Source organism: Capricornis sumatraensis, chromosome 4 (genome assembly GCF_032405125.1).
Source record: "Capricornis sumatraensis isolate serow.1 chromosome 4, serow.2, whole genome shotgun sequence".
NCBI lineage: Eukaryota > Metazoa > Chordata > Mammalia > Artiodactyla > Bovidae > Capricornis > Capricornis sumatraensis.
The window spans coordinates 23,969,893-23,995,262 of record NC_091072.1 but is presented as its reverse complement, the minus strand read 5'-3'; the positions used below and the strand labels follow the sequence as shown (position 1 = coordinate 23,995,262).

The 25,370-nt window shown below is 38.0% G+C and overlaps 1 protein-coding gene across 3 annotated transcripts in view; it reads right to left on the bottom strand.

Moving 5' to 3' along the window:
* Positions 1–2,239: 2,239 nt before the first annotated feature.
* The window catches only part of TUSC3 (tumor suppressor candidate 3), a 220,239-nt gene continuing 197,108 nt past the window's right edge, over positions 2,240–25,370 (bottom strand). The window contains exons 8-10 of one of the 3 annotated variants that reach the window (XM_068970022.1): positions 21,920–21,994; positions 16,363–16,453; positions 2,240–2,618 (exon numbers count right to left, since the gene is read on the bottom strand). In XM_068970022.1, coding sequence (XP_068826123.1) covers positions 2,603–2,618; positions 16,363–16,453; positions 21,920–21,994 — 182 coding nt within the window. In that variant the 3' untranslated portion in view covers positions 2,240–2,602. Of the gene's footprint in view, positions 2,619–6,451; positions 6,471–16,362; positions 16,454–21,919; positions 21,995–25,370 lie in introns of those variants that run through there. The other 2 variants (XM_068970024.1, XR_011144816.1) reach the window with 2 other exon arrangements.

The window sequence follows — 25,370 nt, the reverse complement described above, 5'->3', positions numbered from 1 at the left end:
CATGCTACATTCTGAAAACAGACTACATTTGAGCTAATTCCTGTAGTTTGGTCTGTAGCACTTTCCAGGAATGACTTATTTCGAGGCAGACTTTTTTCCTTTCCCTAATTCAATAACTGCCTACTACAAAGCAACAGCTTTTCAAACTGAAACTCAGGGCGGGGAGGGGGGGTAGTCATAGGTGGCATATATTTAATATTTGGAGAAAATTACAGAATATAGGCTAGAAATTTTTTACTAATCTGGGATAGGGAAGTTCTCTTTACCTCAGTCACAGTGTCTGAGAACTAGCTGACTTTGGTCATAATTAAACATTATTAGGCAGGCAATTAAACAGAGAAGGCAATGGCAACCCACTCCAGTACTCTTGCCTGGAAAATCCCATGGACGGAAGAGCCTAGTAGGCTGCAGTCCATGGGGTCACTAAGAGTCGGACACAACTGAGCGACTTCCCTTTCACTTTTCATTTTCATGCATTGGAGAAGGAAATGGCAACCCACTCCAGTATTCTTGCCTGGAGAATCCCAGGGACAAAGGAGCCTAGTGGGCTGCCATCTATGGGGTCGCACAGAGCCAGACATGACTGAAGTGACTTAGCAGCAGCAGCAGCAGGCTTTATAAAGAGATTAGATGTGTGCTGTTAATAAGAATTTTGAGCTTTAAAGGAACAAGCAAAAGTAATTGTGTAAGATAAAGAAGCTTTTACTCAATGTAAAATTTGGCCTCAAACTCCGAATTTTGATGCTCATCCTGAATAAACTTTAGAAAAGAGAAGAAGACTCTAATGGATTGAGATTTACAGGTCAAATGCTACCTAGGTGTAGACGTTAAACAAATTCTTATGATCACTTACTGCTTTCCCATAAATGCCATTCCAATACTGAATTGATCATTTTGTGTACAGAAACTGGAAGAGTAAACGTGATTTTAAATAACAGATTTTGGGAGCATGTGTTAAGGTTAATGTAGTTGAGAATTTACATCATGATTTTTGCTGAATATCATCGTGTTCCTTCCTGCTAGCACACATACTATCCTGGGATTTAACTTCATATATCCTTGCAGGTTTTTATATTTCCCATTCTTTACTGAATTTTACAGGTACAAAACGTGTAGTTCACTGGACATGCACATGAGCCCTGGTTTGAGACTACATAGCTGGGACTCCCAACTAACACAGATTTCCATGGTCTGTTACTGAGACCTTAAGGAAAATTTGATAACAAAGGCTAAAAAAGTTTATTGAGCTGACTAAAATTAACTGTGCTTCTAAATTCTTTAGATTGCATCACAGAAAATGGAAATTCAGGTTTGAGAGTCTGAAAGCCCAGTTATGAGCTCCGTTTTTCCTTTGTGGCTTTCAGCTTCCAGTACTTAAATAAGTTAGATAAAATATACATTTCCTGTCTAAATGCCTAATTTACAGAGTTGCTATGAAGAAAAAAATACCCTAACAAATGGGAAGGTGCTTTATAAGCTAAAATACAATATACAAACATAATAATGGTTAGTCTCCTATATTTGCTTTTCAAGAAAGTTTCACTAAGTCCCTCACTCATATTAGGATAACTACTCTCTATCAGGGCTTACCAGGTGGCCCTAGTGGTAAAGAAACTGCCTGCCAGTGCAGGAGATGTAAAAGATGGGGGTTCAATCCCTGGGTTGGGAAGAATCTCCTGGAAGAGGGAATGGCAACCTGCTCCAGTACTCCTGCTTGGAGAATCCCAGGGACAAAGGAGCCTGGTGGGCTACAGTCCATGGGGTCACAAAGAGTTGGACATGACTGAAGCGACTTGGCACACATGCACAGAGTCTCTGTTCAGGTCTGGGAATAAGGTTTTGATGACTAGCCTCTTCCACAGGACACAAGGGGATACCGTCCCCAGTGGGTGGGTTTTGTGGCTGCAGGTCTGGATTTGTGGGCCACACTTCTGAGTTGGGGAAGAATTCGCTCCTGGCTCTGGTGTGCTGCTCCCGTTGCCTGTGCCCTGAGGCATGCCGATTTAGTCATGTTTGCTGTAGATTTCTATCCCGGGAAGGACCTCCGCTTCCCAGGGCAGGCATCCGTGTACTATTTGTCCAGCTCTCTGCCCCATCTCCTTCATCTAGTTATGATTAATAAGAACAAAACGCTATTTGTAACCATACACATCCTTTATACTGAGACTGAGGAAAGTATAATTTTTCAGTACATGACATATTTTCATGCATACACCTATCTCTGTACAATCCCAAGAATTTTTGAGGATACATTTCATAGTTTCTCCTTTACTAACATTATAGTTTTCTTTACTAATGAGTGAACAGCTTAAAAGCATGAATTCATAATTACATTGTTGTTTATTTCGATCTATAGCATACATATACTATAATTTGCTGGAAAAACTCTTCACTGTTGCCTTTGTTCATTCCATGTTAAATTTAACCATCCGTGTCTATAAATTAAGTTTACTAGGAAAACTCACATTAAAAAAAAAAATTGTACAAGAAACAGCTGGATTATCACAATCAGCAAGGAAATGGACTCAAGAATTGGAACTAGTATGTCTGGGACACTTTGTCTTCATGGTAAACAGTCACTTAATGCAAATCCCACTCGGCTTCACTTAATTAAAAAGCTGAAAAAGAAAGAAAATTCTTTGCTGAAAATAAAACACTGTGCTTTTTATTCTATATTAACTTAGTACAGATAAATATAAAATAAAAATGTAATGTCATATACAGTTACATTCATTCACTTCATTGTAATTTTATATCAGGGCAATTTCTGTGAACTAGATCCTGTAATGGGATCAGGTGAGACTAGGTCAGGGGTGAAAGCAGATGTTGATAAGAACTTGAACATATGTTGGTTAAGTTTGGTTAACTTCTGTGAGCCATTCTCAATGTTAGCAAGACTACTAGTTAAACTGGCATTTAAACTGATAACACAGGGGAAGAAAGGGAATGAGCTGAAACATACACTTGGATCAGGTCATTTCAATATCTTAGACAAAATACTTTTTCTGGTTATTTAATCAATATGCACTTACTTAAAATAACTAAGAATTTTATAATTTCACTATATTGAACAGTCAAAAATAATTTATTATAAATCATAATAAAAGTATCATCAGGTTCTGATGAAACAATACAAATAGATGTTTATACATATAGAAAGTAAAATAACTATTTTTGCCTTTATTGATTTCCCTAGGCAACACTTTTATCTATGAAAAGAAATGTAAGTTTGTAATACCATAAGTCAATTTCAATAACATCATTAAGCTTTTGTTAGCTATTTGTACCTTTCTGCTAACGTGTAGCAAGTTTGCTTTTTACAGTCTTGACAAAGTAACTTTAGGACAACCAGATATGAACCAATTGTTAATTAATATTAAAACATTAATATTAAAAATATTAATGGTTACTACAGTTGAAAAACCATGTAGTTGGGAAACTGTTCAATCTAATAAGTTTAATACTCGAACACTTAAATTATAATATCCTAGGCATAGGTTACTTCGTCTTTCTGAACCTCGGTTTCCTCATTAGTGAGAAGAATGCTTGTTTTGGATGATCTCCAAAGTTCTTTCCAGTGCTAATGTTTATTTTAATCCTGTGATACTATATAAATAAATAGTAAAAAAAAAATACACATTATATAGCATATATATACTATATAGTGAATATAAATATAATATACTGCATATACTATATAAACAGTAATATAAAGCATCATATATTTAAATATATATTATCTCTATTATTTTATAATATATAATAAAGCAATTATGCAATACAGCCTAAACTTTTCATTACCCTATCTTTTTCTGAGGAATTACATATTACAAGATAAAAATCAAGTGCTGATGTCTAGAGGCAACAAGACATTGCTTCTATTTTTTGACATAACAAGTTATGACTTAAGTACTGCAAGGGTAACACTGCCATGAAGATCAGCAGTAACATTCCTTAGAGCATTAAGATACTGCTGCTGTTCAATCCACCCAATCTTTAACAGTGGTGGCAAAGCAGGTGTATATTATATATATATATTATATATATATATATATATATAGACGTGTAGATGAACACTTTGGCTTTCTCTGTCCTCAGATATAAGGTTGCCCTCAAGATAAAGCTAACTGAGTGACAGTTAAAAAAGAAAACATCACCATAAAATATTTAAAACTGTAATGAAAGCTGCAAAACTTACAATTTAAAAACTACCTGACAATTTACAGGGTTTTTTTTTTTAAATAAAAATAGTCTGAACATTTCAAGCTATGGAACACTAAAGATCACCTTTTATAAAAATACTACTATCATAAAAGCAAGAATATGACCCTTTATGATCATTTTATGCTTGCTAACTTTTTGGTTCTGGGAAGATTAAAAAGGTTCTACTTTTATATGTTGTATGATTGTAACAATAACAGTGTGTTAGGGAACATGGGCAGAAGAGACCCGGGTTTGGAGCAGGGATGAGCCTAGCTTTGGAGCTGAGGCTGAGGTGACAGTGTGGTCTGAGGTCTGGTTCTAGGCCTTAGGTCAGAATTTGGCATGTCTGTTGGGACTGAGAAGTCATCTGTAAGGAAAAAGGAAGGTCTAGGAGTATCATGTTACAAAATCCAGGGCATAAGATATTCAAGAGGAGATAGTTAACTAGAATCCTAGAAGGGTTATGTAGGTTGCCACATGAGAAAAGGCATCTGGTTTGATTACTAGGTGGCCGCTGGAGACCGTATTACATGTGAAACATGTTCCTTTTCTCCTCCTGTGAAATATGAAGGAGGCACCAAACAATGGTTGGTATTTTGTTTAGACTTCTCTTTGAGTAATTCATTCACCTGTTCCCCAGTGTTTTAAAACATCAGAATGGATGAATGAATTCTGTCCAATTGAGATCAGGTTAAATTCTCTACCGAGATCTTCAGCTGGCCAGAATTTTCTTGGCTAAGGTTCTCACTTCCTGTTCTCAAACTAGGAAAGAAGTCAGAGACTTCTGGGCATGTCCTGGCACTCTGTCACACAGAAATTGCTTACATGGCTAAGGGGCAGCTGCTGATGTCATCTTAGAGCCAAAAAGTATAAAAGGGAGGAAAAGCCTTGGTTCTTTACTCAGAACAAGGATAGGCCACTAGCGAGTTCATGCCTGTTGCCCTGGCCTTGGAGTTAGTAGAACTTAATGATTCCCTGTTCTTGGGATTTTCTAACCTTTATATTCACAAGTGTTCTAAGGGATGCCAGGGAGAAGTACATGATGGCTGCCAGCCAGGCCTCTTTGGCCAGAAACCCTGGGGGCTCTCTTCTTTGTGACAGAAACTTACCAAACCCCAAAAAATCTTCAAGTCTTAAGTACATGATCTAAAATAAAGGCCTAAAGAAATTCAGGATTTTATTAGGAAATGGGAAACAGATCTTTGCAAGCAGTAAGCTTTCTGTATCTGTGGCTACACAGGGTGACAGCTGTCAAGTCTTACAACTGCTAAGGGCACATCTCTATAGCCTATACAGAGGGGGATGTTTTGGAAGAGGCTGGTAATTGTTCATAACTCTGTGTGGTCAGAAACATGGATGTTGGGTCTGGGGGAAAAGACCAATAGAGCTTGTATGTGGGAAGAGGTTGGCGGTCAGATAAAAAACAGAACTTAGGGAAAACAGGAGTTTTCTCATCTTTCCCTGCTTTCAGGGGTTTGTTGAATGGTGGCATTTCTGCTGGAGTAAGAGAATTGTATTTACACAATGGAAATAACCCTCCAGAGAGCTTCCTTTGCTGTGTGTCTCTGCTTAGACCATGTCTTCTGAGGTCTGAGGGGTGGGAATGTGCACTGCAAAATCAAAAAGCCTAGATTCTGAGTTTTCTATTAAAATCACGTTGGATTTATATAGAGGTTCCTAATATCTAGTTTTGAATTACCAAACGTTGATTAAAAAATTAGTCCATGTTTAGAAAACTTGTATTTTATTATTGTGAACATTAAGACTTATATTGTTAGTGGGAAAAAGGCATCTGACTACATTTTTCCTCGGCAGAATTCAATATATTTCTGTCAGCTGTATAGTTCTGTTTTCTTCCCTAAAGTAATAAAACAGAAATAACCAAATGCAATCATATTTTGTTTGAAGTGGAGGGCATACACATGCATATGAATATTATTGTTTAAAAAAAAAAAAAACACTGTGCTTGTCAGTGGTTAATTCTGTGGGCCAAAGTCTATTGCTGGAAAGTTTATCCAAGGACTTGTTCCTGTAGCAGCTAAGTACAACAGCATGACTGCAATATGAGATCTCACAGTTCAAAGTTACCTTTCATTTGTGAAACAACAGTCTGCCACAACTTGTCTTAACTTATGAGATAAAGATTATGGCTGTTATCTGAAAGATGAGGAAAACTGAGGCTCAGAGAAGATGAAAAGACTTGCCTGAAGTTACAGTTTTAAAGTGCCATGGTCCAAATCTCATCTTCTCACTCAAAGTCCAGATCACTTTCCAATACACCACAGTGAAATACAACAATATGGAAAAAATAGTCCTTGAGATTCGATTTCCACTTGTAAAATAGTATTACAAAGACAGCACTGTATTCTTTATGTCGACCCTCTCCAGATCTTCACTGACTCATCTCTAAGTCTTTGGGCCTTCATGGTATTCCTGAAAGCTGGAACTCAGCATCAGAAAGGCAATCCCAGTGAAATTATTATCAATGACACATATTGTGGGTTGATCACCACACCATTTCTCTGTTTCCTATTTGTATAGCTTGAGACTGTATTTTCTATTTTCCCTATAGATAAAAGATCTACATCTAAGTAAGATATAGAAATGAATGGGATATTGTTACATACTGCATGTCCTGGGATATTTTGCCTTGCTGTGCTGGTTCATTAGTATACTTGCCTCAAAATTCATCAGGAATGTCTTTCATGTCTAGCTGTTATTTTGTACTTTCCATTACGGAATGTAGACTGATTTTTTTTTTTAACTCATTATTTCTCAAAGTAACTCAAAGGAACCAAAGACATCATGAATTACAGGTATCTTGTTAATAGTTTCTATGTCCATTGAAAGCTTAATCAGTGTATATTTTTTGATGCCAGCCAGCTCAGGGTCGATTTGAGGTTGCAATAAGTATCTTTAGAGCCCAGGTTTGAGGGACACTGTTTGTGCACACTGCGCCCCTTCAGTGTGGTGGAACAACGGGACAACTCCAAGGGGTGTCCTGTGACGTGAGTCCACCTTCTGGAGTTGTGCAGTGTGGCAAACCAACACTCTTCTGTCTGCTGTGTTTCTATCTTAATGGTTCCTGTTGCATTAGATAAGGAGTACATTTATAAGATGCTTCTGAGTAAACATATTCGGTTAGTAAGTACACGATGAGCACCTGCTATGTGTAACACTCTGGAGATATTAAAAAGGCACAGCCATGACCTTCTGTAAGGCACCTTACAGTACTCTAGAAAGCAAAGAATGCCAACACACAAAAGTTACATATGGATATTTAATGAAAAAGCTAACGTGGTAAAGTGCTATTGAATAACCAAGCGCTGAAATGGCTAAGGACAGGCAAGAGGTAGGTAAAATAATTTCTTCTGAGAACCTGCAACATTCCATGAACTATAAATTGATGATGTAATTTATCCCCTTAAAATTCTCAGATACATATTAATTATTACTCCAAGTTTACAAATGAAGAAATAAGCTTAACAAAGTTGTTACCCAACCCCATAAAAACATACTTTTACAGGTGAGGAAAAATGAGACTGAGAAGTTAGTCCCAAAGTTAGTGATGAGAGGGTGTAAGATTCAAACCTGTATCTATGCCTGCCGGGCCAGAGTTCTTAACTGTCATACAAAATGATATACTGAATTTGAATTCATGTCTTGGATTCTAAATATTTTCCCATCATACCACACCATCTCTCTAAGACAATTAAAGAATCATAAACAGGTAGCAAAGTGAGAGAATTAGTAGAGAATGTTCTATGCTATTTTCCTACTCAGAGACTTGATCTTTCAAATAGTTTTATAGAAATCTTTTTGAAGAAAACTTTTGAATCAAAGTATGTCAGGGGCAACCAGTGGGAAAATAATTAATTACCCATAAGAGACGATATTCATGCATGAACACTAGCACTTTGCTCTTGGAAAATGGAACAAGCCCTAAAGCTAATCTTTATTTAATATACAAAATGAATTCTTGCTACCACTAGAATACAATTTCTTTTTCTGAACTATGGGTCAGATGGTAATTAGATCAAATTCTTAATATCTTTGTTATTTCACTAATTTCAAAGGTTTTGAGAGCCCAATTAAGTTCCTCAGAAGGTTCAGGGAAAATCTAATCTTCACCCCACTGAATCATGCAAATAAAAAACAACATTTGCTTAATTTTTAGCATAAAAAAAAATCCTGCTCAGGAAAAATTAAATAGGTAAAGTATTTACATCAGAACTAATAATAATAACTAGCAGAAAGTAGTTTTTGAGTAAGTAATACTATGTGCCACATACTAAGTACTAGGCAATGTGCTAAGTGACTTACATCATGTAACCTTTACATGATGTCAAAGTATGTAAACATTTCCCACTTAGAAATGAGAAAACCAAGGTTTAGAAAAGTTACTTAACTTTCCCAAAGTCTCTGAGTTAGTAACATATAGATTAAGGATGTAAATGATGGAAGTTTGCTTACTGAAACTTAAAAGATGATCTGGGAGAATTTAGTCATAGTATGAAAGATGCTGATACTGTAGGGAAAAAACCCTTAAGACCAAAATGTGGGGAAGATTTAAGGAAATAGGGTAAACATATAATAGACTTTTATCCCTTTCAGCAAGCACACAGTTCAACAACAAAAATATCAGTGTGAAGTTTTGAGAAAATAAGAAACACATGAATGTTTAAGGTTCTGTGAAGTTTAAAATAAAAATGGAAAAGCAGAAAGATCATTCCATACAGAATAAATTAGACTGTCGATCAATTAAAAATTGTGAGGCAATAAAAAATTAGTTTACAGACATCTGTGGCATTTCCTGGTATAAAAGTTAAAAATCGCAAACCTACAACAGACATCAAAGGCCACCAAAGGCTATGGTATTACACCCAAGAGTGGATTATGGCATTGAAGCTACAGCCCTTGCTAAAGATGTTTTTCAATTAGCAGAGGGAGTTATGTTCAAATGTGCATTTTCAGTAAAGGATATCGCACATCTTATCCAGTATCAACCAGAGTAGGTAGAAGAGGGAGGGTTTTCCATTCTTTTAGAAGAAAACTGTTTTTTTTTGTCCTGGCAGCTCATCTCAAGGACAAGGAAATGGTCTTGTTTAAGAAAGTCTTTTTTTTTTTTCCCCCGTACAAGCGTACTTCAGTGTATATTGGTAAAAATGATTGGGGGTTGACTTACCTCTTGGTCACGAGGGTTTATGATACATTATAATAACCACTAACTCCGTGTGAATATGGACGTTCACATGGTCTTTTCAGTAATACGAGGCCAGGGCATATCTTCTGACATATGGAATAGCCTTTCTCTTGTTATTTTCTCCTTCCCTACGAACTACCATTTTCCAATAGGAACAAGGTTTTTTTTTTGTTTTTGTTTTTGTTTTTTTTTAATCAAATCATATACTGGTGCCACAGAAACATATGCTGCTGGGATTGCAAAGCGTCCCTCCAGAATATGGCACTATGTTCATCACTGACCGAGCCTCTCCCACAGAGTAGCTCAGAAGGAAAAGGTTTCTTTTTTCTTTTGTACTGACATCTCATCTTTTAACTCCTGGAGAAGGAAAAGGCTACCCACTCCAGTATCCAGCTGGGGTTGCAGAGTCGGACATGACTGAGCGACTTTCACTGTTCAACTATTCCCAAATGACTTCTCTCTTCCTTTTTCTCATTTATTCCTCCTCTCACTCTGGCTTCTGCATCACGTTTGCTTTTTCTCCAGTGAACTAGCTGGATAGATACTTTCTTCCCTACTATGCTACCTGGTTTCTAGAATTTAGCTCAGGATTATTCCAGTTCTCTGGTGTATACTCTCCTCCTAGTCCTTTGGGCCACAACTGCTCTTAGCTCAGGATTATTCCAGTTCTCTGGTGTATACTCTCCTCCTAGTCCTTTGGGCCACAACTGCTCTTGATTTGTTGTTATTACTGTTCAGATGCTCAGTCCTGTCTGACTCTTTGCGACCCCATGGACTGCAGCATGCCAGGCTTCCCTGTCCTTCACCATCTACTGGAGCTTGTTCAAACTCGTGTCCATTGAGTCGGTAATGCCATCCAATGATCTTGTCCTCTGTCATCCCCTTCTCCTGCCTTCAATTTTCCTAGCATCAGGGTCTTTCTAATGAGTTGGCTCTTTGAATCAGGTGGCCAAAGTATTGGAACTACAGCATCAGTCCTTCCAATGAATATTCAGGATTGATTTTCTTTAGGCTGGTTTGATCTCCTTGCAGTCCAAGGAACTCTTGAGAGTCTTCTCCAACACTGTGGTTCGAAAGCATTTAATTCTTCGGTGATGAGCTTTCTTTATGGTTCAACTCTCACATCCATACATGACTACTGGAAAAACCATAGCTTTGACTAGATGGACCTCTGATGGCAAAGTAATGTCTCTGCTTTTTAATACACTGTCTAGGTTTGTCAGCTTTTCTTCCAAGGAGGTTGAGTCTTTTATTTTCATGGCTGTGGCCACCATCTGCCCTGATTTTGGAGTCCAGGAAAATAAAATCTGTTACTGTTTCCATTGTTTCCCCATCCATTTGCCATGAAGTAATGGGACCAGATGCCATGATCTTAGCTTTTGAATGTTGAGTTTTAAGCCAGCTTTATCATTCTCCTCTTTCACTTTCATCAAGAGGCTCTTTAGTTCCTCTTCACTTTCTGCCATAAGGGTGATGTTATCTGCATATCTGAGGTTATTGCTGTTTCTCTCGGCGATCTTTATTCCAGCCTGTGCTTCATCCAGCCTGGCATTTCACATGATGTACTCTGCACAGAAATAAGCAGGGTGACAATATACAGCCTTGACAAACTCCTTTCCCAGTTTGGAACCAGTCTGTTGTTTCATGTCCAGTTTAAACTGTTACTTCTTGACCTGCATACAGGTCCTCAGGAGGCAGGTAAGGTGGTTGGGTATACCCATCTCTTGAAGAATTTCCATAGTTTGCTGTGGTCCACACAATCAAAGACTTTGGCATAGTCAATGAAGCAAAAGTAGATGTTTTTCTGGAACTATTTTGCTTTTTCTATGATCCAACAGATGCTGGCAATTTGATCTCTGGTTCCTCTGCCTTTTCTAAATCCAGCTTTAACTCTTGATATGAATAATATGTTTATTATCATAATCATTCATAATAAAACTGATTAAATTTCTGAGAAAAACTTTATTCTGAAGGAAAATAATGCAATGAATTGAAAACAAATCCCAAAGCAGTATATAACATTACTAGGGTAACCTTGGCATATATCCATGGGTTAGATTAATAAGAGCATAAAAACGTTCTAATGCAAAGCACATGTTTTTTGTTCACAATGCTCCCATCTGCCATATTTTGTTAGATCTAAGGATTGCTGTAAATGTGATAAAAGGAACATATATAACCTGTCCTACCAACCTTACAAAGCAAGAAGATGAATGACTGGAGAGGGATAGTATAAGAGGGTGGGATGGATTTATGGAAGCTTGATCAATGATGCATCACTATATCCATGGAAAAGACACAATGCAGAAACAAGCAGAAGTTCTTAAGAGTCTGATGAGGAATACTAGGAAGCTTTAAAGTGATAAGAGATGGTGAAACCAAAAGAACGATTTAAGTAGGGTCCAGCCCAGCAAATCACAGAGCTCGCGAGAGCTGGGCCACAGTCGGGTCCCTACCTTCACGTCTCTGTAATGCCACGTCCCACTCTTTCAGTGCACCTGTCCTCCCAGGCTGCTGCTTGTTTTTTAATGCTGGGTTCTGTTCTGATGCTGTTCCTTGGCAGCACTTTTAGGGGTTTTCATCTAAGCTATGTCAAATTTCATATTCATAAGCCACCCTGGGGCGTGATTTCCATCTGACTTCTTACAGGACATTTCATCTTACTTCTCAGTCTTGGAGATGGTCTTGATCCCTGCCTCCTGTACAATGTCATGAACCTCCGTCCATAGTTCTTCAGGCATAGTTCTTTAGCTCATACTCTATCAGATCTAATCCCTTGAATCTATTTGTCACTTCCACTGTACAATCGATAGGAATTTGATTTAGGTCATATCTGAATGGTCTAGTGGTTTTCTCTACTTTGTTCAATTTAAGTCTTAATCTGGCAATAAGGAGTTCATGATCTGAGCCACAGTCAGCTCCTGGTCTTGGTTTTGCTGACTGTATAGAGCTTCTCCATCTTTGGCTGCTAAGAATAGAATCAATCTGATTTCAGTATTGACCATCTGGTGATGTCCAGGTGTAGAGTCTCTTCTCTTGTGTTGCTGGAAGATGATGTTTGCTATGACCAGTGCGTTCTCTTGGCAAAACTCTATTAGCCTTTGCCCTGCTCCATTCTGTACTACAAGGCAAAATTTGCCTGTTACTTCAGGTATTTCTTGACTTCCTACTTTTGCATTCCAGTCCCCTATAACGAAAGGACATCATTTTGGGGTATTAGCTCTAGAAGGTCTTGTAGGTCTTCACAGAACTGTTCAACTTCAGCTTACCAAGAGAGCTTTCCATGCAAAAATGGGCACAATAAAGGACAGAAATGGTATGGCTCTAACAGAAGCAGAATATAAGCAGAATATATTAAGAAGAGGTGGCAAGAATACACAGCAAAACTGTACAAAAAAGATCTTCACGACTCAGGTAATCATGTATGATCACTGACCTACAGCCAGACATCCTGGAAAGTGAAATCAAGTGGGCCTTAGGAAGCATCACTATGAACAAAGCTAGTGGAAGGGATAGAATTCCAGTTGAGCTGTTTCAAATCCTGAAAGATGATGCTGTAAAAGTGTTTCACTCAATATGCTAGCAAATTTGGAAAACTCAGCAGTGGCCATAGGACTGGAAAAGATCAGTTTTCATTCCAATCCCAAAGAAAGGCAATGCCAAAGAATGCTCAAACTACCACTCAATTGCACTCATCTTACACACTAGCAAAGTAATGCTCAAAATTCTCCAAACCAGGCTTCAACAATATGTGAACTGTGAACTCCCAGATGTTCAAGCTGGATTTAGAAAAGGCAGAGGAACCAGAGATTAAATTACCAACATCCGCTGGATCATCAAAAAAGCAAGAGAATACCAGAAAAACGTCTACTTCTGCTTCATTGACTATGCCTTACCCTTTGACTGTGTGGATCACAACAAACTATGGAAAATTCTGAAAGAGATGGGAATACCAGACCACCCTGACCTTCTTCCTGAGAAATCTGTATTCAGTTCAAGAAGCAACAATTAGAACGGGACATGGAACAACAGACTGTTTCCAATCATGAAAGGAGTATGTCAAGGCTGTATATTGTCAGCTTGCTTATTTAACTTCTTATGTGCAGAGTACATCATGCGAAATGCTGGGTGCAATGAAGCACAAGCTGCAATCGGATCAATAACCTCAGATATGCAGATGACACCACCCTTATGGCAGAAAGCAAAGAAGAACTAAAGAGCCTCTTGATGAAAGTGAAAGAGGACAGTGAAAAAGTTGGCTTAAAGCTCAACATTCAGAAAACGAAGATCATGGCATCCGGTCCCATCACTTCATGGCAAATGGATGGGGAAACAATGGAAACAGTGCCAGTCTTTATTTTCTTGGGCTCCAAAATCACTGCAGATTGTGATTGCAGGGTAGCTGAGACAGTAAAGCGTCTGCCTACAACGCGGGAGACCCAGAATCGATCCCTGGGTCAGGAAGATCCCCTGGAAAAGGAAATGGCAACCCACTCCAGTACTCTTGCCTGGAAAATCTCATGGACTGAGGAGCTTGGTAGGCTACAGTCCATGGAGTCGCAAAGAGTCAGACACGACTGAGCGACTTCACTTCACTTCACTTCCTTGGAAGAAAAGTTATGACCAACCTAGACAGCATATTAAAAAGCAGAGACATTACTTTTCCAACAAAAGTCCATCTAGTCAAAGCTGTCGTTTTTCCAGTAGTCATGTATGGATGTGAGAGGTGGACCATAAAGAAAGCTGAGCGCTGAAGAATTGATGCTTTTGAACTGTGGTGTTGAAGACTCTTGAGAGTCCCTTGGACTGCTGGGAGATCCAACCAGTCCATCCTAAAGGAAATCAGTCCTGAATATTCATTGGAAGGACTGCCGCTGAAGCTGAAACTCCAATACTTTGGCCACCTGATGCAAAGAACTGACTCACTCATTTGAAAAGTCCCTGATGCTTGGAAGGAATGAAGGCAGAGGAGAAGGGGACGACAGAGGATGAGATGGTTGGATGGCATCACTGACTGGATGGGACATGAGTTTGAGTAAACTCCGGGAGTTTGTGATGGACAGGGAGGCCTGGCATGCTGCAGTCTGTGGAGTCGCAAAGGATCAGACATGACTGAGCAACTGAACTGAACTCAACTGATTCTTGTTGGCTTAGGTGCTCTGATGTGTAAGGAGATCTGGAACTTGCTCTTTACCTTCCTCCGTTTTCTGTCAACTAAATAGGTTTTAAGAATCATATAACTTATGACACTTTCCTTTTTATAATTTAGATACCTTTCATTGACACCATAAATGCTGTAGGTTGAAATGAATAAGTGTTTTTTAAGTAAATGAAAACCTGAATAATGGAAATATTCTTCTTCAGATTCTGTTAATGGAATACATGCAAGTCAAACTGAGACTCTAATCATACAGAACCATGATCCTCAATCCTAGGGTAGGGGAGAAGAAGAACAGAAACTTCATCTTTCTTGGACCTACTTCATCTTGGATTTGATTCTTCTGACTTCGTATTTTCAAAACCAAAATGAGATAGCCAGACAGCATCAAGAATAAAAACCAAGAAACTGGAGACTTTACTTGGCCTTTCTTATTAAACTTCTTGCCCTGAGACCTCATGTTTTTCAAAAATTATCTTATACTGCAGACCAGATTAAAGGCAGATGGTCCCACAGCTCACATCTGATATTCAGATTTCTTCTACTCCTTGAGTACATTTATTTTTAATGGATGTCCTGGAAACGTGCCTCTGCCCATATGAAAAGATACAGAGGCAGGGTTGAAGTGTTTTACTCTTTACGATAAGCCCTTAATCAGATCTGTCATGGGAATAGTTCTATGCCCCAGATAAAGCTACACATGGCTGCCATCACCTATGAAGAAACATTTTCTTGAAGTAATTGCTCAGTTCACAATGGCAACCCACTCCAGTATTCTGGAGAATTCCACGGACACAGGAACCTGGCAAGCTACAGTCCATGGGGTCACAAAGAGTCGGATACTACAGAGCGATTATCACTCATACACTCACCTTCAAGAGGGATGTAAATTATGAGATTTTATTTTCTGTCAATGTATCATGAGCTCTACTATCTCAACAGAAAGTGCTCAAAATCTTGGAGAAAAGGGACCTTTACTTCTTCACTGGGGAGGAGGATGCTCCCTAGAGAAAGTGGAATACTTATTCCTTTGAGACAAGGTAAGGGAGGAATGGTCAAGAAATGAACCTGTGCCTACTTCCTGACCTGGATAACTGTAACTGGTTTGTTAGCTGTATTTTGCTTTAGTAACAATAATAGTTTGGTTATAATAACATTGTTTCAGAATGAATTTTCAACATCTTCCCATCCCCAGTTATCAAACTATGTTGATGAAAATCTTAGGAGATGTTCTTTTATGACAGCTTGTAGTGACCAGAGATTCTTTTATCATTTCATTTTCCATTCATGTTGCCATTCTTTATTTGAAAAAGCTAAAACTTTGAAGAATTCAAACTATGATGGAGTTTACTGGACACTGAACACTAGATTATATGAGAAAAAATTTGTAAATGAAGTAAAAATCATGAATAGGCAAACCAAAACAAGAAATTTTGATAAATTCCACAAAGTTGAAAACTCATTTTGTTATGTGTGTCTATATATATGTAATGTATACATACATGTATATATCTGCACACACATACATACATATGCATGCAACATATATCTAAAATGAAACTATCATATACGAAGGAGGGCAGGTACCATGCCTTATATATATATCTCCTTCATATAATCTGTGCTGAACACATAGTAGGTGCTCAAAAACCTGCTTAACAGAGTTTAAGATGACTTTGCAAATAAGGTAGCTACTTTATATTAATCCTTAAATACATGTTAGAAACATAAAAACATGAAATTCGATTTATTCTATTAGTTTAAAATGAAAACATTCATATTAGTATAATGATATTACCTGTAAGGGTAGCCGTGGTACTTGGAACGAAATATTGAAAGTAAAAAACTGAAGAAGAAGACCACCAGGCCTAATCCCACGAGACAAATAACTAGAAAGAAACAGAAAACTCCATTAGTGTAGACACACACAACACAAATGTTTATATTTTTAAAAAGCATTCAGTTAATTACACATACTTACATGTAACAGCTCATGGCACATACAGGTACCACAAACCAGATAATCATTATTTTCCACATTCTTCTTTGACAATTTACTACTTGGAGTATGAAAACAAAACAAAAAAAAAGCGGTTGATCTAAGTTTTTGGATGGTATTCTTCTCTTACCGAATTCCTACAAGTACTAAAACGCCCCCAGAGGGAACAAAACAAAACACAAGAAAATGTGATCAACCACAAATGAGATTATTGGTCCCTGCACTGTGAAGTACTGGTTATATTAGCAGAGACATCTACAGTATTGGAATGTGCAATATAATTTTATTTTCAGATGCCATGCAATATTTACAAAGAAATGTAATTTTAGATGATTGGCTAGATTATTGCTTCAGTAAATGCCTGTTACTTACAAGTGATAGTTCATCCCAGCATACCGAAAGCCAGTAACAAAGGCTTGGGGTGTGAGAAAATACAGACTGTGATAGTCAAAGAGGGAAAACCAACCCTAAATAGCTGGTGATAGTGTTAACGCATTAGTGTTCATTTTACAAAGGAGCAGGTGGTGAATGTCACAGCAGAATACGCTGTGATTTAGGTTTCCAGCATCACTTTATCCCTCACAAGTTGACAACAGGGACATTTTTTCCCTGTCTGTTACGGTTAGGAAGATTTTACTCTAAAGTAGGTGACTAATCAAATATATATTATGAAATATATGCAAATACATCTACTAGATTTTTAATTAAATTTGCTAGTAGTAAAATCTTTAAATGCTTAAAAATATGAGCCAATTAAATGCAGGTATGTTTAGAATAAAAGAAAATATATATTTAGAGAAATGAAATTTTACCTAAATCTGCTCTGTAAATAAGTTCTTTTAATAAGAAATACCTAAATATTTCTTAAAAATAAAAATTATGCATGATACTTATATCCTTTCATTAGTTTCAGGGAATTCTTTAAAAACACTGGACTATCTAATATGATTAATTATAAAAGAAAGGGGAAGATAAAAGAGATTAAACACACCAAGACAGAAGAAAACAAGGGAGATTAAATAATTCTATATGCTTCTATAGTGATGAACTATAATTTTTAAATTATTCTAGCATGTAAATTAGACCAGGTTTAATTACAATCCTAGAAATCAGTAGAGACTTTAGGAAATTGTTAAAACATGATCCAGAAGCCTGTTGATCAGTTTTCCTTCAACTCTGTAGGAATATCACTCTCTCAGGTTTGAGAACAAATTGTGAAAAATCCTAAGTACTTAAGAGCATTCAGTTGCAGCCTCTGTGACATTTCATATATAACACACATGCAGGTGAATTCCAAATGAAATTTGGCAGAAAATAAAGCAAAAAAAAAAAGGCTACTGAATACTGCAAAAATGAAAACCACCTTTTCCCCCTGAAATTGTAGAATGCCCAAACAGATACCAGCCACTTGACGTAGCAACTTTGCTTATAATAATCTTAGTGCACCCAGGATGAATGACATGATGCTTTACATCTTCCTACATTTGGTATGACCACACACTTCTTCCTTTCCTCAGTCTTTTTCCATGAGCTGAGTAAAACACTTTATCACTCCCTTTGCTGTTGACAATATGAAAAGGCAAAAAGATAGGAAACTGCAAGATGAACTCCCCAGGTCGGAAAGTACCCAATATGCTACTGGAGATCAGTGGAGAAATAACTCCAGAAAGAATGAAGAAATGGAGACAAAGCAAAAACTACACCCAGTTGTGGATGTGACTGGTGATAAAAGTCAAGTCTGATGTTGTAAAGAGTGATATTGCACAGGAACCTGGAATATTAGGTCCACGAATCAAGGCAAATTGGAAGTGGTCAAACAGGAGATGGCAAGAGTGAACCTCAACACTTTAGGAATCAATGAACTAAAATGGACTGGAATAGGCGAATTTAACTCAGATGACCATTATATCTACTACTGTAGACAAGAATCTCTTAGAAGAAGTGGAGTAGCCCTCATAGTCAACAGGAGAGCCCGAAATGCAGTACTTGGATGCAGTCTCAAAAATGACAGAATGATCTCTGTTTCCAAGGCAAACCATTCAATATCACAGTAATCCAAGTCTATGCCCTGACCAGTAATGCTGAAAAAGCTGAAGTTGAACATTTCTATGAAGACCTACAAGACCTTCTAGAACTAACACCCAAAGAAGATGTCCTTTGCATTATAGGGGACTGGAATGCAAAAGTAGGAAGTCAAGAGATACCCGGGGTAACAGGCAAATTCGGCCTTGGAGTACAAAACAAAGTAGGTCAAACGCTAATGGAATTTTGCTGGGAACGAACTGGTCATAGTAACATCCTCTTCCAACAACACAAGAGAAGACTCTACACATGGACATCACCAGATGGTCAATACTGAAATCAGATTGATTCTATTCTTTGCATCCAAAGATGGAGAAGCTCTATTCAGTCAGCAAAAACAAGACCAGGAGCTGACTGTAGCTCAGATCATGAACTCCTTATTGCCAAATTCAGACTTAAATTGAACAAAGTAGGGGAACCAGTAGGCCATTCAGGTATGACCTAAATCAAATCCCTTACGATTATACAGTGGAAGTGAGAAATAAGATTCAAAAAATTAGATCTGATAGAGTGCCTAAAGAACTATGGACGGAGGTTTGTGACACTGTACAGGAGGCAGGGATCAAGACCATCCCCAAGAAAAAGAAATGCTCAAAGGCAAAATGGTTGTCTGAGGAGGCCTTACAAATAGCTGAGAGAAGAAGAGAAGCAAAAGGCAGAGGACAAAAGGAAAGATATACCCATCAGAATGCAGTGTTCCAAAGAATAGCAGGAGAGGTAAGAAAGCCTTCATCTGTGATCAGTGCAAAGAATAGAAGAAAACAACAGAATGGGAAAGACCAGAGATCTCTTCAAGAAAATAAGATACCAAGGGAACATTTCATGCAGAGATGGGCAAGACAAAGGACAGAAATGGTATGGACCTAACAGAAGCAGAAGATATTAAGAGGTGGCAAGAATAAACAGAAGAACTATATCAAAAAGATCATGACCCAGATAACCACGATGGTGACTACAGCCATGAAATTAAGAGACCCTTGTTCCTTGGGAGAAAAGCTATGATGAACCTAGACAGCATATTAAAAAGCAGAGACATTACTTTTCCAACAAAGTTCAGTCTAGTCAGAGCTATGGTTTTTCCAGTAGTCATGTACGGATGTGAGAGTTTGACTATAAAGAAAGCTGAGTGCTGAAAAATTGATGCTTTTGAACTGTGGTGTTGGAGAAGACTCTTGAGAGTCCCTTGGGCTACAGGGAGATCCAACCAGTCCATCCTAAAGGAAATCAGTCCTGAATATTCATTGGAAGGACTGATGATGAACCTGAAGCTTGAATACTCTGGCCACCTGATGCAAAGAATTGACTCATTGGAAAAGGCCCTGATGCTGAGAAAGACTGAACACAGGAGGGGAAGGAGATGACAGAGGATGAGATGGTTGGATGGCATCACTGACTCGATGAACGTGAGTTTGAGTAAACTCCAGGAGCTGGTGATGGACAGGGAGGCCTGGCGTGCTGTAGTCCATGGGGTCGCAAAATGTCAGACACAACTGCGTGACTGAACTGAATTGAACACTTGATATGCACCGTGGGAAATGTGTCTCAAAATGTGATCAAGTAAAACAGAAGCTATTTACTTGATTCTATGTGGTAGAGCAAAGTAATGGAACTGAGGTACAGGCACATGGGGAAGGAAGAGGACTCAGGAGGAGTCAGTGGTGACCCAACAAACCATGCACTGCAGCCGTTCCCAGATAGCATACTTGTGAGAAGAAAGTGCTAAGAGGGCACAGACGGATTCTGACCTGGGCAACAGTAACCACAGCACTGGCATTACATCCAAAATAAAAACCACACTGGGATCAAAAGGGCTAATTTCAAAATATATTTCCCATTCCCCACTCCTTCTCTCTCTCCCATGCACTCGCTTGTGCACTCTCTCTCGCACACACATACACAAATAAAGTGGCAGTGGGTGGGGGTTGAAGTGATTTTATATATATATATTACACACTCTTACTACTTTAATGTGATAGGATGTATGATAAATAAATGAACATGTAAGAATTTGTCCTTATATAAATACTATTCATTGGTCCCAAGAACATCACATTCTTTATGCAAATGATAAATCATAAAGTGATGTTCTGAACAATGTTTAACTAAACAAAGTAAAGCATTCATTGCTTCTGTGGTTTCTTTATAACAGTATGTAAATGGCATCAGGGGAAATGAGGGTAAAGGATCTATTGCATCCAAAATGTTTCAACACTCAAGATCCCTAAGTATTGTATTTAGAAATCACTATGACTGACTGACATTCGTGTCACCATAGCTAAAATTCCCACAAAGAAATCTGGATTTTTATTTTAATCTTTTTAATAGGAGTCTTCTCCAGATGCCTATGTTCCTCATACATACATTCTGGATTTTAATAGGGTTCAGAAATGCAAAGCATATTGATAAAAATCTTAATTATAGGTTTGTGGAAGCATAATCATAAACTCACATAGGGACTTTATGTCAATTATGGAAAGATATGTGGCAAGAAATACTGAATTTAAGGCTCTCAGACATTCTTTGACCCATGCTCCTGAGGGCAGAAGATTTTCCTATGTGTTTTTTCCCTTTTCCTGCCAAACACACTTCATAAAAATGTGTCATCTCTTATTGGAACTTCCTGAGGGGAACAGTTCTGTCAAAGGATAAAATAGTCACCTGGTTAAGACACAAAGCTGAAACTCAGTAGAGCTGTGAATGTTGGAATATCATTGGAAAGGCAAAATCCCTGAAAAAGACAGTACCAAAAGATGCCCCCTTTCAAATTGTAGCTCAAGAGGTTTTGGAGGTAGTTGGAAGGCATTATAACACTTCGAGGTACAACACTTATGCACAGACTTCTCTGTCTGAATCAGTCCTTGAATGCACAGATGACTCTTGTTGGCATAGGGGACACATTATTAGCCTATAAATCCTCTGAAGACTCTGTCCCTAGAACTTTCCCCCTCTTCCTGTACGGTGGACATGACCAAAGAGACCATAACTTCAGCAGAGGTAAATCAAACCACCCCCAACAAGGGCAAATAACAGCTTTTCTTTATACCCAATTCCACAGAAAAGCACCAATCCCATTTTGGAAGAAATGTATTTTTAAATATTTGTGCATATACCACACATCCAAGAAAGAGAAAAAAGTAAGAAACACTGCTGCTGTCTTCAAACCAGAAACTTCCTTTAGAAGTTCATTTACAAAGGACTTTTTATCTATTTCCCATTTGATTTAAATGAAGCTTGACTAAAACAAACTTACAAAGATACCAACACAGAGACTTACTCCGTCTTTTTCCAACATCTCCCTTGGATGTTGCCGCTTCATTTAGAAGAACCATCCCCATGGTGATAGCAGCATCTATAGTAATTGTCAAGGAAACATTAGAAATAGATGCAAATAAAATCTATTAATTGTTCTGGACCTGAACACCATGTGTTCTGTACCAGAATGACTGAATTACACATGCACACAGAGGTGAATGCTACTTACTCTCCTGATATAAAATTACTGCTTTTCATGTATTTAAATAAATATGCCTTGGTTTTTAGATTCCTGCTGCTGCTGCTAAGTCGTTTCAGTCGTGTCCAACTCTGTGCGACCCCACAGACGGCAGCCCACCAGGCTCCTCTGTCCCTGGGATTCTGCAGGCAAGAATACTGGAGTGGGTTCCCATTTCCTTTTCCAGTGCATGAAAGTGAAAAGTGAAAGTGAAGTTGCTCAGTCATGTCTGACTTAGTGACCCCATGGACTGCAGCCTACCAAGCTTCTCCATCCATGGGATTTTCCAGTCAAGAGTACTGGAGTGGGTTGCCATTGCCTTCTCCTACATAACCTCAAACTTTGCTTGGTGAGACTTTTAAGGTCTAATTCTAAATGCTCTTAAATTCCAGGACTGTAATAGTGCATATGAATTATATACTCTCAAAACCAATAAAGATATTTCACCTTATACATAAAGATATACATACACTAGTTACACTTAGAATGACATTTCACTGGACAATCACAGAAAATTAGAATATACTCAGCATGGAACCAACCAACCAGCCTTGGTGAATGCCTAATATGTGCAAGAGAGAAAGCTACTAAATACCATCCCCTTGCCTGACAAAAATGTTCCTGTTTTTTGTTTAGTTGCAAAGTCCTATGTGCCTCTTTGCAAACCCATGGACTGTAGTTCACCAAGCTCCTCTGTCCATGAGATCCTCCAGGCAAGAACACTGAAGTGGGTTGCCACTTCCCTCTCCAGGGCACCTTCCCAACCCTGGACTGCCATTTCCCTCTCCAGGGCATCTTCCCGGCCCTGGGTTGCCATTTCCCTCTCCAGGGCATCTTCCCGGCCCTGGGTTGCCACTTCCCTCTCCAGGGCATCTTCCCGACCCAGGCCTCTCCTGCATTGGCAGGCAGGTTCTTTACCACTGAGCCACCAGGGACGCCCACCCGACACACATATATACATACCACTAAACTTTGAGGAAATTCATGATAACAGTTTGAAAACTTCTGAAATTTAGATAATTGTAAGTTCTTTGTGTTTCGATTGTGTAGTGAAGGGGATGTTACCAATAATTAACTGATAGAAAAATTAAAAGCTTGTTTCACTGAAACTGCTGATAAACAGGAAATTGACTGCTTAACTTAGTTCTTTGAAGCAGACTGATGGGATTGATGTAGATCCTTAAAAAGGAGTTCAATTAGGATTCCCCTTCCATTTTTTTCTGGCAACATCCTTTTATATTCATGTATAATTCTAATCTATCCACTTAAGTGTACAGACTTGAGCTACTGACAATTCACACAGACTTCTGGATTAATTTATCTCAAAAACATTTTCTATAAATATTCAAAATATAAATCACATTTAAAAATTATTTTATATAGATACTACAAACAAAACAAATATTTATTTTATGATGCCATCTACTGAGAAGCTTCCAAAATTCTTTCCAAAATATAACATTGGGGGAAATAGCACTATTTTTTATTTCTGGGGGAAAATAAAGTTTAGAAATTAGATGCTTTAAAATTTTAACTAGATGAAAGCTGTATATTAAAACATTCTCAGGATAAAACTGGATACGTAAACACCATGTGTACATTGTATGTAAGTGTTATTAGCAGACAGAGACAGAAATAGTCACTTAGGGAGAAGTTATTAAACAAATTACATTTTATTAGATATTAACTATGGTCACTCAAGTGTAACATACCCCTGTTAATGGCTTCGTAACATATATATACACACACACACACACACACACACACACACACACACACACACACACACACACACATATATACTTACAAAAAAATTTACTACTGTTCCCTCTGTAGGGCTTCCCTGATAGCTCAGTTGGTAAAGAATCCACCTGCAATGCAGGAGACCCCAGTTCGATTCCTACATCAGGCAGATCCGCTGGAGAGTGGATAAGGCTACCCACTCAAGTCTTCTTGGGCTTCCCTTGTAGCTCAGCTCGTAAAGAATCCACCTGCAATGTGGGAGACTTGGGTTCAATCCCTGAGCTGGAAAGAGCCCCTGGAGAAGGGAAAGGTTACCCACTCCAGTATTTTGGCCTAGAGAATTCTAGGGGTAGCAAAGAGTCAGACGTGACTGAGCGACTTTCACTTTGTCAAAAATTGCTTTGTCACTTTGTCCCTCTGTAGATTTGAAAACTGCGTGACCAACGTGTTTCTCATTTGATTAATTTTGAACTTCACATAAATTCAAACAGTGTTATTACAAATCTGTAAGATTTTCATCAGAGTATACTGTTATTCGTTTTCTTACTCAAGGGCATTTGTTTCCAAGTGTTTGCTATTACAAATACTCCTACAAGGAATATCTTCTTATATATACATGTGAAATATTTTTTCTAGGGCCTACACCTAGAGGTAGAGTTTTTGAGAGGCTGATACGTGTAGTTTCAAATTTACTAGGTATGATCATATTCTGTAAAACAAGTAGTGTTAAAAGAATTACCATTTCTTTACACTGCGCTAACACAGTTTTGCTGAACTATTGATTTTATCAAACTGTTGAGTAGGGATCTGTCTCACTAGTGAGTCAGAGTTTATCTTCTGATATGTTAATTCCTTTTTTTGCTTAATTTTTTGTATTATGCTTACTTTTTTTTTGCCCATTTCCCATAAGTATATTTGCCTTTTCTTATTATCTTTGAAGATGCTTCAGTTTTTTCTGAATATGAATGTTTTGAAGTGTTATATCCAGATTCTTCTACTTGTCTTTTAAATAGTTTACTTATGCAGAAGGTTGTCATTTCAGTATGGTCAAAATTGTTATTCTTTTCCTTTATGAGCTTTGGTTACTGTTTCTTACTTATGAAATTAATTCCTACCCCTAAGTCTTAGAAATATTCTGTTAGTTTTAGATATACAGTATTAAGTGTCTGGACATTTAAATACATTAGGAACTAATAATCACCAGAAGTCTAGTAACCACATGTCCCATACAGAGTTACTGCAGATTATCAGCCGTATTCCTTATGTTGTATATTACATCCCCATGACTGCTTTAACACTGTAAGTTTGTGCCTCCTCATCTCCTATCATCTCTACTGCTCAAGCCCTCACCCAGCTGCCCTTTGCAAACACCCTGTTTTTTGTATCTATGAATCTGTTTTCGGTTTGTTGTTTGTTCATTTGTTTTTTAGATTCCACATACAAGTGAGATCATAAAGTACCTGTCTTTCTCTAGCTTATTTCACTTAGCAGG